The sequence below is a fragment of the Brachycentrus maculatus genome, unplaced genomic scaffold, assembly GCF_059751285.1.
Source record: "Brachycentrus maculatus isolate JH-2025_06_01 unplaced genomic scaffold, ASM5975128v1 h1tg000201l, whole genome shotgun sequence".
Taxonomy (NCBI): Eukaryota; Metazoa; Arthropoda; class Insecta; order Trichoptera; family Brachycentridae; genus Brachycentrus; species Brachycentrus maculatus.
Genome location: NW_028280952.1, coordinates 390,244 through 409,020, shown reverse-complemented (window position 1 = coordinate 409,020; position 18,777 = coordinate 390,244). Strand labels below are relative to the sequence as shown.

Genomic DNA, 18,777 nt, shown 5'->3' with positions numbered 1-18,777 from the left:
CACACTGTGAAGCGCCCTTGAGGTAGTATTTTACGAAAATGGCGCTTTATAAATTATCCAAATTGATTATTTTTATTATTTACATATTAGGTTTGGAACCAGGACTCGTGACTGTGTACTGCCAGTTTTAGCTTTCGGTGATAGGATTTTATTTGCTATAACTGATTTTGTCTGCCTCCGTGGTGTAAGGGTTAGCATGTTTAGGTACCGTGCTGGAGGTGCCGGGTCCGATTCCCAGGGTTGAAAATAAATATTAGTGATTTCACACACTAAAATTTATTTGATATAACCCTTGACTGGTCCCTGAAGCGCAGGAATGATCACCTTGCCTACCAACTTGTGATCATCGTAATACAACAGTAAATACAATGATCGTGTATGTATTCAAGCCATATTGGTTTTGATGCATAGAACATTGATATATTTATTTATATATATATATATATATATATATATATATATATATATATATATATATATATATATATATATATATATATATATATATATATATATATATATATATATATATATATATATATATATATATATATATATATATATATATATATATATATATATATATATATATATATATATATATATATATATATATATATATATATTTAAGGCTCAATATACGATAAATCGTAACTTAATTTTTTAAAACCCAGGTAGCATTTGACGTATGTAATTGAATTATTTGCTTAAAATACCGTTTTCGTGTTGAAAAAATAAGTTTTTCCTCGAAATAAATTTATATTTTTGAAAAGATAAGAGTTATTGAAAGGTTTTTTAAAAATAGATAATGGCGTCGCATTTAGAATATATTGCTTTTGCCAATGTCAAGTTAATTAAATAATATTATTTAATTATAAATTATGATAAACTTATTATTAAACTGTAAATTGATTCCGTTCAATTTAAAAAAAATTAAATAACTAAAAGATTGTAAAAAATTTGATTCCTGCTCGTTAGGATGAGTTGGATATTTGTTGGAGGGGAATGAGCGGGGCCGGAGTTTTAAAAACTGTTGGCGTTTGGTCACTTATCGGGCATACAAAGAATACATGGTTAAGGTCTTCTTCTAAACGACACTCGCAAATGGGGGAGTCAAAGACACTAATCTTCGCCAGGTGCTCTCTCTCGTACAGCAATGTCCCATCCTCATTCGACAAATGGTGGATGTATCTATCTTGTTCATTGAAATTTTCCTAAACCAAAGGCGGGACGGGACAGTAGGCTGAAAGAGAGAGTAATATTTTCCTTTTGAAATTTTGGAGATGTTCCATTTGAGGGACCAGCTGGGTTATTCAAAGATAAGGACAGTTAAAAAATATAAAAAGGTTTTTTCAATATATCGCTCACTCCTTTCAAGAACGTCATAAATCAAAATACTTGATTTTTCAGGAGAACGTTTTTAAAGTTAAAAAATATAATACAATGTATTAAAAATAAATATCAAGCCAGTTATTGAACTTTTTACTATGCAACAGATCTTTTTAGGTAAAACCTGGAGGTTTTTTCTCCATTTGAAAAATATTTAGTATATTTATAAAATAATTAAACCATACCCTTTCTTCAAAATGCAAAAACAACACTTTCTGCTCTGTAGCGGGTAAATATTAAGTTTAAAATATGCCGCTTTCGCTGGGATATAGTACATTTTCTGGGCATTCCGAAAACATGCACAAATGAAAATTGACGATTTTTGATTTATGACGTTCTTGAAAGGAGTGAGCGATATGTACATATATTCTAAAAAAAAGTATTCAGTGTGAATAGACGTCCAGACCTTAACTCTTGCGATCTCAGCCTCAAGTTTATTGAATGTTTTTTTCTTTCTCGATGTAAGCAAGATCCTAACTGGATTATTGTATACATACTGGGAAATACCTGAAAGTGTGATAAATTTTTTTCTATGTAGCTTATGATTCGACAAGATTATTTTATTCACAAAAATGTAAAAATAACTCTGAACCTGAGAAAACCAGACTTGTGAACAAGTGTTTGGACACACTGGAAATGTTACTTTCACTGTTCTTTAAACTTTTTAATCTTTACATTCAACTAATTCTTTCCATTCTTCAATACCACAACACGAAGGCAAAAGCGTTAAAAAAAATCAGCGTAATAAATTTTTCAATAATTTTCCATTAATCAAGTTGGTTAAAATAAGTCGTTTAGTTGTAAAATTGGTTAAATATTTGTGTCGGAATAAAACGTGTGATGAAATTAAAGTACTCTACACTAGAGAATAAATAAATCATTAAATATATATTAATTTTATTAAAAAATGTGTGCTGAGATGGTTTGGGTACGTAAATCGAACGAGTGAAGAAAGAACAGGAAAACAAATTTATGTGCCGAATGTGGTTGGTAATGGAAGCCGAGGAAGACCGAGGAAAACTTGGCACGATCGAGTATTTCAAATATTTGAAAGTGGTCAGGTCAGGAGTCGGAATAATCGTCGTGTATGTATGAGGAGATGTACGAATGTGGAATAGGCGAAGGTTGTGTGCAAAGATGGATTGGTATAGCGTTCTCTCTGGTGTGGTGTTGTCTCTGCCTATCCCTGCGGAGAAGTAGCGTGATGGTAAGTAAGTTAGTTAGTTTAAATGTGTTTAATTAATAATATTATTTAATTGTTTGATAACAAATAGATTATAAAAAAAGTGTAAATAGAAAAAAAAGAAATTGAAAATTATTTAATTAAAAAAAATTACAACGAATTTTATGCCATATTGAACTTATTTGAGCGAATTTTTATACTGTATAAGGTTCTATATTTCAGTTTTTTTTGTATTATTGTGTACTTCACTATATACGTAAGTTATACAGGATGGCACAAAATTTAATCACCCCATGAAAGATGCTATAATTTTTGCAAATGGCTTCGTACGTCAATCACATTTGAAATTTGTGAACAAGATAGCTGCAGTATATAAACAGATTGATAAAACGGGCTCAATTATGGATCAACACTTGCGGCAGCCACTGACGAATATCATCGAATATCATTTCATAAAAAAAAAATCAAAAAGAGATTTCCAGCACTCAAAATCTTTTTACTTTTATTCAATAAAAACGTTATTCAAAAACAAAATTGGATGATTAATTTTGCGTCACCCTGAATCTGTTTTTATACTGCAGCTGTCTGGTTCAAAAATGTCAAATATGATGGACGTACGAGACTATTTGCAAAAAATATAACATCTTTCAATAGGGTGATTAATTTTGTGTCACCCTGTTTATTTGATTTTAAACAATTCAGTTACATTATTTAAATAAAATGTATTTATGTATTTTAACCTAGTCTTAGAAAATAATTTTGTGTATTATGTATGCAATAAAAATATTTTCAACAAAATGTCCTTTGATTTTTATCACAAATACTTAAATAAATGATATATTAAAACAACAAAGATGAAGAAAAATATAAAAGTCTGGGTATAACAAGGCTTATATGACCGTCATAGGCTAGTTTAAGTGATCACTTTACACACACGCAACATTTTCCATTCTCAATTTATTTTGACCGCTCTAGGAATCGAAACTGGAATTTTCAGCTTGTCAAACAACCCATGACATACATCTGAAATATGTTCTCTGTTGTTGTTCTTTCCATGTTCGCTCCCTAGGTGGAGCATATGGCCAACACGAGTCGTCTCCAAGTCACTCTGTCACGCGCCATCTCCTTGGCTTCCTCCCAGGTCAGTCCGGCGTCTCGAAGTTCCGCTGAGTATAGTCGGTGAATGGTCGTCAGCGGCCTTCTGGAGCGCCGGAATCCTCAGGGTTCGAAGAAGAGATATGAGGGGTTGATGCCCTCAGGTGGCATTCTAAGGACTGAAATATACTGACTTTTTTTTTGTTTTTAAAATCATAAGAAATAAGTAACACAGTGTTATATTTTTTATTTATTTTTAATGGATGGTAAAATTAAAAATATACATATTTCATATTGTATTATAATTTCATAAAAAAAGTAACAATATGTACGTATTTTAATACATACATATATATATATTTTTATTAAAAAGTAATTTTTTAATAGTTTTCTACAATAAATAGATTTGGGGTCTTTGCAGCCGTTTTTAAAGGATTTACATGAAATTTGTTTTTTTCTCCATAATTTTAAAAATAATTTATATCAGTTAGAAAATCAACAAAATTAGTTTCATCCCAAAAACAGTTTACTTTGTTTGTTCTTAGTAAATTGTATTGTTTGAAACATTAATAAAATATCCAAGTAACGTAATTATTTAAACATTTTTTGATTAAAAAACTAAAAGTATTACAATAGTTTTATAATCCAATGAAATTAATGTATTTTTGCTTGAAGAGATTTTTTTGTAGGGTAAGTTTGCAGTAAAACTTTTTTGATATTCCTGGAATAATGTCAAGTTAAAGGCATTTACTATATTCTCACCCTTTCTTACAGATTGAATCATAATATTTCTATTCAAATATAAGTTATTTAAAGAATTTCCAATAATTGACATGTAAAATATATTTTTTAAAGTAAACATAAAGTGTTTTCAACTAAAATATTACTGTATGCAATAACTATGAAAAGTTTAGTCGAATTTTTGACAGTGTAGGCGTGTTATGTGACTTAACGAAGAAAAGCGATAAAAAACGTCACTTAACCATAAATGATGTCAGAATCTTAAAATATTGACTGGATGAATATTTTGCGCTTTGGACACAACTTCAAACACGCTTTGGCACTGTTTAATATCAAGTGATGCTGACAAAAACAGACTTAAATACAAATAACATATAACCATTAAACATCAACTTAATATTAATACGTATATTAGAGGACATTTAATTTTAGGTGTAGTGTAAATTATGAGCAAATGTTAACAACCTATATATTCGAAAGTACAGTGGAAATAGTACTAAAAAATATGTACCAATAATGGAGTTGTCAAAAACAAAATGTCAGTGTAATTTCCTTTTTTTTAATGTTTACAAATTGCGCCACATAAAGTATCGGCAAAAAAAAACATTAAAAAATCAAATTTAATAATGGGCGGATAGCTCATTATTAATTATTTTAAAAAATGGCTCCAATATGATCAATTGCAGTCATATTTTGGGCAAAAATGACACATTTATTAACATTTAACAGGAATCCATTGAATAAATCAAAGGGATAAGATATTACATTTTTTTGTGAATAAGACATTCATTAAAAGTATTACCAAAGATGTTTTTTTGATATATTAAAATAGCCATTGTCACACTAAGCTAAACTTATTTACGTTATATCTAAAAGAGTCATATCGTGCCAATTTGTATGAAATTACAGAACAAATCCATTGTTGACCTCCCGAAAACAAGGATTTGAATGCGCTAACAGATTTCTTGTTTCCTGAATTTCTATACATGGGTGATATCATTAATAATTAAACTTATTGTATTAGATATAGGTTCGGCACGTAAAAAAGCAGGTAATAAAGTCTAAAAGTAAAGATTGATGGTAGAAAGATCGTAAGCATGTCGAATTACCCTGTTATATATTTTGAGATTTACCGAGCAAGTTAATTTTTATATTAAGTTAATATTAAATAAGATAACAGGCATATTCATTGATCTAGATACCTTAAATTAATAAGGTCCGATTTTAAAAAGCTTTACTTATATTCCATCAATGTAACTACACATTAACCAATAAGAACTTGTGGTCATACGTTTTATTGGATTATCAGTAAAGTCCTTCCTATAATTCTTGCGATAATGCAGTTCTCTGTACTGTTCTGTGCATGTTGTAAATCAATTAATAAAACGCAATTATCATCAATATATTATGGATGCTAAAAGCAACTGAAAGTTACATCCGAAAATTCTGGAATAATTCATAACTGTCGCAGTGAAAACAAATGGTTACCCATTGTATATTTGACGGCTAGTTAACTTAAGCCGCTCGACAATCATACTGGTCCATGTTTTTACATAATGACTTACCCAGGTTCTTAACCCTTTTGACCTAGCGCCCCCTGACAAAATTTCTGATTCTGATGAAGAAAATTGCCAGAATGCCTTCTCATATGGGGTGTTGAAATAATATTATATTGGCCAAACACACAGCCAACTATTCGGCATCGCTTCCGTTGGAAATAAATGATATACCAAATATCAGTTAAAACTGGTACCAAGTGTCATAACGAAAGTTTGAAAAGGCTTAGTAAAACCGGTCGTAAGAGGAATACAGCACCTGTTAGTTAATTTAATATTGACTTAGTACACTATAAATTAAAGTGAATTTCCACCGAAAAGAACCACTACTTTCAAGTAAAACATAAATTTTTTCAATTCAGTTATAAGTGGATGAAAAATTGAGCATCGAAATTGTTGAATTTGAATGTTATGCTCAAACTTTTGTTACTAAATACAGATGTATACTTTAAAAATATTTTTTTTAAAATAAAGTAGATCTCTCTTTCCTGATAAGTCGAGACTGTAAAAAGGTGTGCATTATATGCTCAACGCTATCTTACATAATACAAATAATTTTATAGTCGTAACAATAAAATATAAACATCAATATTCGTAGTATTAATAAATAAACAAATGGTAGGGATTCCTTCACAACATACCGATAAAATTGATGACATTTTTATCTATCGCTAATAAATTCTTTTTATATATATCGACTATTCATGTCTCACACAAATATTTATATCCTATATAATCTTATATTACTTACTATCGTAATAATTAAATCATTCACGCTTCTTTTCTTTCAATAAAGGTTTATTAAAAACCCGAGAGTATAATTATGTGTGTTAAGGATAGTTTTATAGTTACATATGTAATGAAATCGTAGTGTGGCATGTGTGGGTAAATCTACTCTTTAATACGAGTATTTTCACTCTTATGTGCTTTTTCTAAGCTCTATACACTTATTTTTTTATAACATAATTTTACATGAAGAGTTTTGCGATATATAGTTTGTATGTAATTATAATATTATACGTGGTACGGTCTAACATTTAACATAGATGATCATTATTAGCAGTACACATTAAATAAACATGCTCGGGGATGGGGCTTGATTTCTCACATAGTTTGATGGATAAATGAGAATAAAATCATTATTTCAATATCAATTCGATAAATAACGTTAGATTATCAACCTGACGGAAGAAAACCTTTGCCTTAGCGATCAAATTGGCGGATTTAGAACTTCTTGTCGCACATACGCGCATGGCCGATGGGTACATTCTAAGATCCGTTTCCAATTTTCCAGCTCAAATTCCGTTTCGAAAAACTTAGGGTAGTTACGCAGAAAGTAGCCAGCTGCAGATATTTCAAACTGTCATAAAAATATGTTTGCGAAGATAAGTCGAGATAACGAGAACTCGAATATTTTGTCACATTTTTAAAAACACCTACGCATATTTTTTTAAAATATATATAAAATAAATATCACATACTATCAATATTACGGTAGGAAGGGAGGGTAGATGATGACTATAGACTAAGCATTTACAAAGGCTTCTCCCACATTCGTGAATCTCCTAAATCAAGTACGCCGACTGTTCCGACTTCAGACAATGCTCATCATCATAGTTTGCGATACCTGACCGTGTTATTTCATCGTTAATTGAAAAATGAAACCGGATTCGGTTATAACACTAAACTCGGTATAATAGACGCAGAAAATATGATCATGAGCATATTCCGCAGTAGTCAAAAGTGAATATGTTAAAAGAAGTTATTGCTACTGTTGGCACCGCACGGATCGCTCGGAGGCAGTATTCTGGCCTTTCTGCATAACTACGTTCGACGGGAATATATTGCAATAATGACTTTTGACACGGCGCGTGATGAACGGAATGAACAAGGCGATACTCGGAGTCAGCCCACGGCTCAGAGCATTCCCTCGGGGCGGGCGAAGAAGATGAGAACGTAGACGACGCACAAGGAAATGCAGAAGGCGGCCAGAAGGAACTGCACCCATCAGTTCTCCTCGCCCTCCTCGCGGAACAGGTACGTGGACCAGTAGACCAGGTTGAAGAGCGCGAACACCAGCGGGAAGGTGATGCGCGAGATGACGTCGATGCGCTTGGAGCGTGTGGGGAACTTGGACAGCCAGATCTTGCAGCAGTTGGGGCGCGGCGGCTGCATGTGCACCTCGCACTGGCGGACCTTCTCCAGGGCCGGGTCCCCCGCGCGCCGCGCGAGCGGCTTCTGGGGAGTTATTTCCGTTACATAATCACAGGGTCCGAGGGATGTTCTCACCGTAATGGCGATCGCCATTACTGCGCAGACTAAATGGCGTGGTACTCTTATCGAGTCCAGACAGACGTCGATATAACTGTTTCTCTTCTTCACTACATTTCGAATCGCGTTTCATCTAGTTATATGGTACGTCAGGAAATACATAAATACAAATAACGGATGATGCAATGCGATCCGCAACAGTGGCATCTTTTTGCAAAAGAGATTATTTTTTCAAAAACCAGTGGCCATAAAAATTTACATTTTTGCATTGCAGAAGACTTTTTGGGTCAGTATCAAGTATTTTTGAGAACAGTTCAATAGAAAAAGTCTCATCAAAAGAGTATTTGTTCCATGTTTTGGTTACTCGCTTTGTTTTACTATGCGTTTTCTCTTGAAAACAACAAACTGAGACAAAAAATCTCCTGACGAAATTGGGCAACTTGGCTTCAGTAAGTCATTATGATTTATAACAGTCAAGGATAAGCAGATATCGAAAGATTGTGTTAGTGTGTGCACTAACACATATTGATAATAAATAAATAGAAAAGGGATTTATAATTAATATTAAGAAAGAAAGATGGGTATAGCAGCAATGAGGCAAAAAAATGAAATATCTGTACCTAAAGTAAACACCAACTTTACTGACTTGTTTTGTTTTTTAATATGATTTATTTTCGTTATATTTAGTGCAACTGTAATGAGTTTTTCATGAATAAATACCATTTGAAACTGTGGACTGTGCTTGGTTTTGTAAGTACAGAATCTGTAATTATATTAGAGTTTCAAGAACTTACTCCCACAGCGCATTTCCATCTAAAAACTGATGAAATTATCCTGGTGGAGTCCATTCCATTCCTTGTTACTTCTTTTAGTTTTAACTTGTAATAGTAATATGGGAAACTTTTAAACCCATTATTGTGTTGCCAAAAAAATAATAATACAGGCAATCCTCACTTCATAACCGAGATTGTGACAATCAAGGAAATAAAAATACTTTTTTTTCAAGTGTAACTTGCTTTAGAGATGTGGACAGAGCGACACGATATCTTATCATGTAACATTATGACATGTTTCATACCATTTCTCAAAAGTGACACGACTAGAAAAAATATGCGGTGCATATGATAATTTTATGTATTATGTAATACCAAGCTACCTATCTATAATCGTATAATAACTATGCAGCATTAAGTATTGGAACATCAAAAGACATATTAAAGTGACTTATCTCGTAACAATAAATGTAACGTCATTTAAAATAAAATGACACTATAGCATAATGGGACATATTTTGTTACATTGAGTGACATTAACCTTTGTAACATTAAGTGGCACATTTTGTTACTTTAAGTGACACATTTTGTTACTTTGAGTGACACACTAAGTGGCACATTTTGTTACATTAAGTGAAATGCTTTGATATTCAAGTGATATTGAGGTTCGGTCTTGGAAGTGAGTACTGCCGGCAGTGGGAATAAGCCGTAAAAGAGAGTTAGTAAGCCATGCTGTAAGACATACACATATATACTGTACCATGTCGGGGCTCACCATTGGGAATGTCGTGTTGCTGTCCGTGTCCATGAGGTCGGAGGCGGCGTCCATGCTCTGCGCGCTCTCCATCTCGCGGCGCTTCTTCTTCATGTTCTCCCGGTGCATGTCGGAGCGCGACGCGTAGTTGACGAGCGCGAACTCCAGCAGCGCGCCGAACACGAACGTCAGGCACACGCCCGTCCACACGTCGATGGCCTTGGTGTACGAGACGGGCGGCAGCGACGCGTTGATGCCCGACGTCTGCGTTGCCATGGTCAGCAGCGTGGTCACACCTGCCGACGTCGGAAAACAACCAGTACCATATAGAATCGTTCTACAGATATATGCAAAACTGAGATGGCGAAATCTAATAACACATTGATATCTCAACATAGAAGATGAAGAATATACATGTCTGGGTATTTACGGGGCTAACGACGTGGCATAGGTTGGATTAACTTTTACAATTTACATAATGTGGACTTGTAGATACAAGACCACACTAGGTACTTAAATTTCGGAAATCGTATTCATATTTCAATTGACACCTTATTTCACATGCTAGTTCAAAAACTAAACGAAACTAAAACTTCAGACAACTTTATAACTTTGTGTTAGAAATAAGTAAGATGTGGGTAAGAATGGGTCGGCTGTGCTCTATTCATTGGAACTTCTCTGCATCTACCTGAGTGATGAGAAAACCACAGGAAACTCAACCGAAGAAGACAGACTATCAATTGGTAATCAACGCAATTCCAGGCCTCCCGTTCCACTTATATAGTGTTCGGCGTTTTGTGTCTTAATTTGACTAAAATTTATACGGCCTTTGCTATCTTTATCGTTAAGTTAACTAAGCATACCTAAAATAAAGTGTGAAATGATAAAATATTACAAAAATAAAGGTCATAAGAGATTCATCAATATACACCACGTTGCATGATTATAGAGGATTAGAGAGGAATTCTTTTAAAGTGAACCTTTCTTGGTAAGGTATTTTGAAGAGTAATAATTTCCCACAGGTAATGGGGATTCTAATGGATTGGTATTGCACTCTAGAATATCGAGTTTGAATATTCCTTAAAAATACTGGAAAACATGACTCACCCAGGGATACCCTGGCGGGTACAGCTCCCTGGTCCAACCAGAAGGACACCCAAGACACGATGACCAACATGCAGCAGGGAATGTAGATCTGGATCAGGTAGTAACTGAACTCTCGCTTGAAGAGGAGATCCACCTTCAGACAACTGTATTCACCTGAAAACAATAAAAATGTCATTAACTTCGTAACATACTTAAAAGTACCATATATGACAGTCAAATATTCAGACGCTCCGCAATTTTTCTAAATAATTTTATCCTCAGTTTATCATATATGTAATGTCACAGCTAAGTATGTGCCCTTGGGGTAATATTTTATAAAAATGACCCTATATACTTAATTCAAATGATATTTCTTATTACATACAATATATTAACTTTTGCGTTGGTTTTTATTATTTCTTTCAAGCATTTCTTTTGCTTTGTTTTTCTTTTCATTTATCTCTTTCAAGCAATAAATATGCAATGAGTTCTTTAAAAGGCCTCTCCCATGAAAATGAAGAATAGGTATAGTTCTTGACCTATTTATTTTCCAAGTATTTCCCGTTAAAATGTTACCCCCTAAAACAATTTAAATGAAGTGAAATGTTCAAGAATTACGATGTGTAGAGAAAAAAAGGTAAACAACTATAATTTAGGTGATTGCGCGGGATTTGAATCTTTTAATCAAGTTTTTTATTGCTTTTGAACACGTTGTTTATAAAACGTACAAACAGATATTTAGTTTTCGTATGTATCGTATAATTGCGCGGATGTTGAAGAACTATTTATCTTACTTTCAGTAACGGAAATTTAAGTTATTGATAACGGTAACAGTTATTTATTTTTATAATAACTTATATGTCCAATTTCAGCACTGAAAGTGTTTTTTTCTGTTTCTTATTTTAAGGCCTAGCATTCGTCAAGTCGCATTCATTCTACCGGAGACCACCGGAGAGGTCACATGTCTGTGAATGTATATTGGATATTTTTTTGTTTTTTTAGAATATATAAAGAAAATATATTTTTACATTTTTTTGACTTATTACCTTTACCTTGTAATAAGTCAAAAATAATATTTTTTGACTTATTACCTTTACCCATTACCTTTCAATAACTTTTTTCTTATCAAAACCATATAATTATTTCAAAGAAAAACTTACTTGTTCAATGCAAAAACGGTGTTTTATGAAAAAAATCAATTACGTAAAATGATACCTGGATTTAGAGAAAATTCAGTTGCGACTCAACGAATGCTGGGCTTTAAGAATTATTTTATTCAGTTGAATATATTATATGTTCATGAACAAAATGTTATCACTTTTGTAAAGTTTTTTTTTTTGCTTATTTATTTGGCAGTCAACCAGTGAAAGGATGTTTCTGTCAGTGTCAAGTATTATTTTTATTTACAAAAAAAAATAGAAAATAATTGTAAAGTTACCCGTGTTGGTTTTGCTGTTGCAGTAATCTGTGAGGAATTTCTCGAGGGTGAATCTTGGAAGATGCAGATTCTTGACAACTTGTACCGGATCACCTTCCTTCCACAAGAACACGAGATCGTCTGTCGTCCAGCCGTCTGCGCAGAAAGATCAATTATATAAAATAATCTAAATCTAAATCATGACAAATTTTAGTTCCTGTCGTTTAATAGAATTTGACTACACCTTGCGTGTTCTCTCTACCATTTTGTTTTATTTCCTCCCATTTAAAGCGGACTTGTACTATTAAGTTTGATGGATTATTTTGCTGCAAGCCAAAGTGTGGTTTTGACGTTATCAGTATTTTGATTATCATTTAAAAATTCTTTCTAAAAGGAAGAATGACGTTGAAGGCGATTTTTCTTTCTCTTGTGCAAAATGATTCAAATTGGTCCGCGACCTCGAATATGTGTCGCGGTTAAATGAAACCAATGTAATGAACTCACCACATTTGCAAGAATCTCACAAATTGGACACACAATTTCTTTGGTATCACGAGTCGAATCTTATGAACAACCTAGGGGAAATAGGGGATTTCTTGGACCCGCCCTAGTTATTATCACTACCGATTTCATATGTAAATATTATCTGATACAATCCCATTTTATGCCATGAAAATACTGCCGATAGTAAAAATAATGACTTTGTCTAAATGTTTCTGCTAGTTGAGTTAATACACGCATACCACGTTTAAGACAAATTTTCTGTTTTTTTTGTTGCTGTGTGTTACATAATATTATTTTTCAAATAGAATGTTATTCCTTTTTTAACTTTATACATATCAGTATATAAAAAAACAATTTATTTTATAAATATGTATATATTTACATACGAATTAAAATGTCCAAATTCTAGTACGTGAATTTTTATACTCCAAATGTCTAGGCTAGGGTATCAATGACTGACTTGCGAAATGTGAGTGTGAATGTGTGAGGATGATTGGATGATCACTTACAGCTGGCCATCCGGAGGCTGCAGACCTGCCTGTCAAGCGGGTAGAGCTTGAGGTTCATGGGGCACGAGAGCGTGAGGGAGATGCGGATGCTGTACAGCACGGAGCCGTAGGGGAAGATGCGGATGTACACGTTGGGCATGATGATGTTGTGGAAGTGGCCCTCCTTCTCGTTGGAGAAGAACAGGTCGGGCATCCACACCCTGCTGGCCTCCGTCAGCGTCAGGTACTTGAGGCGACCTGCGGGCGTGACATGCCCAGATAAATCACCAATAGGGAATACCAATCACTAACAGGACGTAACATGGGAAGGTAAATCACAAATAGAAGATAATATGGGAAGATAAATTATAGACAAAGAAAGATCGATCACAAGTTAGTAACGATCACAAGGAAGTCTAAACGCAAATAGGACTAACATGGGAAGATAAATCACAAACTGAATGTATTGTAACATGGGAAGGTGAATCACAATAAGAACATAACATTGGAAGATAAATCATAAAACAGGACGTAACATGGGAAGAAAAATCACAGACAAAGGAAGATCGATCACAAGCCACATAGATCTGACAGATGAATCATATGGACAGATATCTTGATAGCATTTATAATGTGATCATATGATAACATTAATAATGCTATCAAATAATTCCAATGGGAAAGATTGAGGGTTGAAGGAAGAAGAAACCCATGGCTAAGGCATATAACAAAGAAGTACGGCTGTTGGAAAAACTGTGAAAAGAATCCACTTACCCCCAAAGTCGTTGAACTTGAGTCGTTCATCGAGCCACTGTTCTCGGAAAGTCAGCTGAACGCTGTACTCCTACAATTTTACAGATTCATGAAATTTGTGAACTTGAATTTTGGCAGTAAAAAACATTAATTTGTATTCTTTTAAAAGTTTTCAATGATTTAAGAAAGTATTTTTAATATTGGAAAAAAACGGATTTCCATAAACGTAAAGAGAAGATTTATAGCAAACGTTGGATATCTCTATAATTTAATTCCCAGATATATAATCTAGTCTTGGAGTTACAAAAGAATACAACTATTTACTTGATAATTTATTTATAATTTATAACTTATTTATAATTTATTTAAATAATTTATAACTATTTACTTGATAATTTAGAAATAACCAAATCATGGTAATTTCCATATTGTCGAAAGTAAAATACAAGTATTTTTGAAAATATTGTATTAGGTGTTTCACATAATGATTTTACTTCTTTATGATGAATTCTTACTGTTAACTATTCTAATTTTCACATTATGGTGTTCTGTTATTATTTTGGAGATTATCTTCTCTGTTTGCTTCAAGTGCATTGGAATATATTTTTATCAATTCTTTGATGGGCAGACATAATGCTATAACTGTAAAATTGATGTTTAAAAAAAACATTTGCTAACCTCCATCTAGCGAATATAAAAGATTAAGATAACTGTAGAAGCGTGGATAAAAATAAGAGTACTTTTGTAGTTTTTTAAAAGTTTTTTCAGATGTTTATTTATACACATCGGTATTATATTAAATACAATTGACATTTTTTAATGTTTTTTTCTTCTTACTGCATCTTTTAGGACCTGGTTCCTTCTAGTGTTATGTTTTACTTCTTAATATTATCTGGTATCCTTGAAATTGAAACCGGGAAATTGATTAATGCTATTATTTGCTACACAAATTCAATCTTAACGAAGATAAAGTAACGCTTGCAAATGCAGTGGAGCTATTTTTATAGTTCTTTTTGACATAGAGTAAGATATACATATAATTAAAAAGAAAAATTATGCTATTTATTAACCAATTTCACATGCTGTTATAATTATTTTTCTTATTTATAAAATAAGAAGCAATTTTTTGCTTTTAAATTGTGATAATTGTTTTTTTAGATAATTTTGTATTTTTTTTGTGCATATTTTTGTTGTTTAAAACTATTAAATTTGTAGTTATCCCGTTATGCCTTCCCATCAAAAAATGATTGCTAGTTGATTCGGGGGGAGTATTATTTTCTTACAAACATTTTCAACATTGAAAGATTGAGTATAATTTCAGCTTTCTGTCTCTAAATTGACAGATCTGTTATGTGAGAGAAACATGCGGGATAAGCGAGGAATGCTAAAAGTTGGCCCGGTCCCAGCTGCAGAAAGCTAACTTAATAAATAGTCCGGACATTTAAGTCGAGATCTGCCGGAATTATAAATTACAGCCACAAATCTCCCAATTCTTCTCACACTGTCAATTTTTATGACAAGTTAACAGATGAGGATAAACAGAGGCCGATTTTAATGCCAATTAGTTCCGGTAAATAAGACAAATATTCAACATCAAATAATATTTTTTCTTTCAATCTGTTCAGTATTGAAAACATCAAGTAATTAAGTTATTAATTTAATAGCATTTAATCTTTCATGAATTGAAAATTTTTCTTGAATTTATGTATACATTGGATTCTGGCTAGCAATACAATTAATTGTAAATAATAATACGATTTAGCAGACCATTAATAATAAAATATTTATCAAACAATGTTTTTGTAAAAAATAATCTTTTGAAGATTAAATTTACCGTGAAAAATTTAGTTTTGAGAATGAATTTAGTTTATTTTGCCTCTCAATGAAGCACACATTTTTAAGAAATGTTAGAAGAAATATTAACATCGTAATTAATTTCAATTGAAACAATATTTTGAGTTTATCCAATTTTGTTTCTAACAAATGCTGGGTTTAACTCCACTTAAAAAAGATATTTTTTAATATCTCAATAAAGATGAGGAAGTTAATGAGATAGGAATATGGAATATGAATTGAGTAATATGGTTGTCAATCACGGTGATATCAATGAGTAATACATATGGTTGTCAATCACGATAAGTTTAAAATGTAATCACTGTAGCTAGCCAATGACTAAAGGCCAAGACTTCCATATACCTAGAACCTCAATAACGTCTTCATCTTTGAGTCGAGTGTGGTTCTGTGCCTAGTGTTGCGAGCTTCGAGTAGGACGCTCTAGGTTGATACCTACTCAACCACAACTTGATTCCCACTGTCAAACCCGAGCCAATCAGGCTTACCTGGAAATAATTTTGAAATCAAATATTTTTGTAAATCAAGAAAATTTTCTTTGAAATTTAAAAAAGAAAAAAAGACAAGGCCATATTGATTTTGCAATTGCAAAAAAAGCAGGTTTTAGTGTAGTTTTTGCAAAGATTCTCTATATTTAAAAAAATCCTTTAAAAATCCTGTACTTTTGTTAAAAGGTACTCGTATATAATAAAAAAAAATAGTTACTCTTTTATATATATAATAATCTTGACTATTTTTACTTTTGAGATGAATAACTCAATTTAAAAAAATTTCAAATCATGTTATTATTTACAATTAGGTAATGTTACACACGAATAAAATCAATACCTGTAGCGAGGTGTAGTATAGTTTCGGAAAACATCAGAAAATTTATACAAAACAAATCATAAAATCAAAAATCAAACGATAAATAAAAGAAACGAAAGAAAACAACAACGAAATCAAACCCATTCCAAAGAAGCGTCAAGGCAACATGCAAACAAAAAGCAGGCAACAACATTTATCCAAATCGATTCAACCAGACTACAGAACCAATATATTCCACATATATTCGTTCTGTAATGTATTCTAGTGTGGATAGACTACCTTAGCCTTGGTACATCCTATGGTCAGTGCATGTACAAACTACAAAAAAGGTTGGTTTTAATTGTACCCAACTCACAATTTAAAAAAATATTTTGTTGAATTTAACAGTTGACAAATTGGAAAATATAATTATTTAAACATGTTTTGTGTAAAACCAGTAGACTTTCTTTACAATGTTTTGGTATTTCATGTAATTTAAATCATTGTTTTCCCTAAGAACTTACCCAACTTGAAAATTCATTGGAAAATGGGGTAAAAATACATCTTTATGCCTTCGGCCAACTCTATCAATAATTTTAATTACTAAATATGAATCTTTAGATGATGTAGAAAGAAAAACAAAATAAATATGTTATTATCTTCTTTCGATTCAACGTTTTTGAAGAACTTGAAAGGAAATGAATCTCCGACAAAACAAAGGAACGTCCATAAATCAGGTACTCTTACCAACCACGTTTCATTAAATGTTTAAAACGTGGTTAATTTAGATTGTGGTAGGAGTTTTTGCGATATAATCCGTGGCATACCAAGAGTAAGGTAGTCAGATCATTTAGTATTTCCATAATTTTACTAAATCTTACTAACATAAAGCAGTAGCGAATTGTACATACACAAAAATTGATCATGTCACCCACTAATTTTTGCATGTGACTAGCTATTTGTCATTGTTGACATGACCAACTATACAAAACTGCTATGGTATTTTAGAAACGACTGGTCTTTTAGTTCTTATTAATACCTCATTTTTTTTAAAGTTCTTATTTTATTTTAACCTGGTTATTATGATTACCGAAAGATACAAAAATCTCTCAGAACGTTCACCAAATCTCCATTGCAGTTTTGAGAAGAAAAACAATAGAAAGGTCAATTCTGCTTCAATCCCCTAATGTTAAAAGTATGAGAAAATATTTTTTAACATCAGAGACAGTTTTTTCCAACTATTTAATACTGTCTGAGCCGATCCCAAAGACTTAGTCGAGCTTATTAAGGTTAATTTTGTTTTAAGTATTAATTTCTTGTATTTCATAAACTTTTTTTGTATTTAATAAACTTATTTTGCGTTTACGTTAAATGTCAGTGGATGAATTCTTAGTACTAAGCTGAAGTCCAAGGAGCTAAATCTAATTTTGGTTTTGTGGGGGTAGGACGGTCTGATATACAAATATTTTTTTAAAATACGTAAGTACTTTGGATATGCTTTTAACATTATAGGAGTGTAAGCAGAATATGATAATAGAGTTATAGAAAAGAGTTAGTAAGTGACACGTTACCCACATCATGCTTGGAATATCTCGATGAGGGAGATTTTCTCTTACATCTTCAACAGATTGCAACCAAATGCTCATCAGTCCACCAAAGTACAAAGAAAATACAAAAACAATTACCTCGTGATGGAAGACTGGGTGACAGTAGCGGGCAACACCCGGCCTAACTCACACGAGTGCTTTGGTAAGGTTTGGTTAGGTGGATCAGGATTAGGGTAGGTCAGGTTAGGTTACGTTAAGTAAGGTTAGCAAGGTTAGCTTAGGCAGGTTGGGATCAGTTAGGAAACGCTCCATGGGAATCTATATAATGATGAATGAATGTGAAGCATTAACTTTGTGATGATTGATATACCCTACACAAAAATACTTGGAATTTAAATATATAACAAAGTTAACAAAACTTTTCTAGGTGGAGTGAACTCGTCTACAAAAGAGTCGGACTGGAAGCCGCCAAAGGAGTCACCATCCTCAGAAATGAGGCATGTTCACAGATGAAAGCTAGACTTAACACCAGGTTATAATCCACCAAACGTATGTACCGTGAAGCGAAATGATTGGTAAACGA

General features: G+C 32.5%; 1 protein-coding gene across 15 annotated transcripts in view; it reads right to left on the bottom strand.

The window, feature by feature from the left end:
- Positions 1-6,744: 6,744 nt before the first annotated feature.
- Positions 6,745-18,777, bottom strand: part of GluClalpha (glycine receptor alpha 1) — a 54,320-nt gene continuing 42,287 nt past the window's right edge. For 7 of the 15 annotated variants that reach the window (XM_088263607.1, XM_088263606.1, XM_088263599.1 and 4 more), the window contains exons 5-10: positions 14,032-14,101; positions 13,279-13,515; positions 12,287-12,421; positions 10,870-11,022; positions 9,769-10,058; positions 6,745-8,202 (exon numbers count right to left, since the gene is read on the bottom strand). In XM_088263607.1, the coding sequence (XP_088119733.1) occupies positions 7,972-8,202; positions 9,769-10,058; positions 10,870-11,022; positions 12,287-12,421; positions 13,279-13,515; positions 14,032-14,101 (1,116 nt within the window). In that variant the 3' untranslated portion in view covers positions 6,745-7,971. The remainder of the gene's footprint in view (positions 8,203-9,768; positions 10,059-10,869; positions 11,023-12,286; positions 12,422-13,278; positions 13,516-14,031; positions 14,102-18,777) is intronic. The other 8 variants (XM_088263609.1, XM_088263612.1, XM_088263601.1 and 5 more) reach the window with 2 other exon arrangements.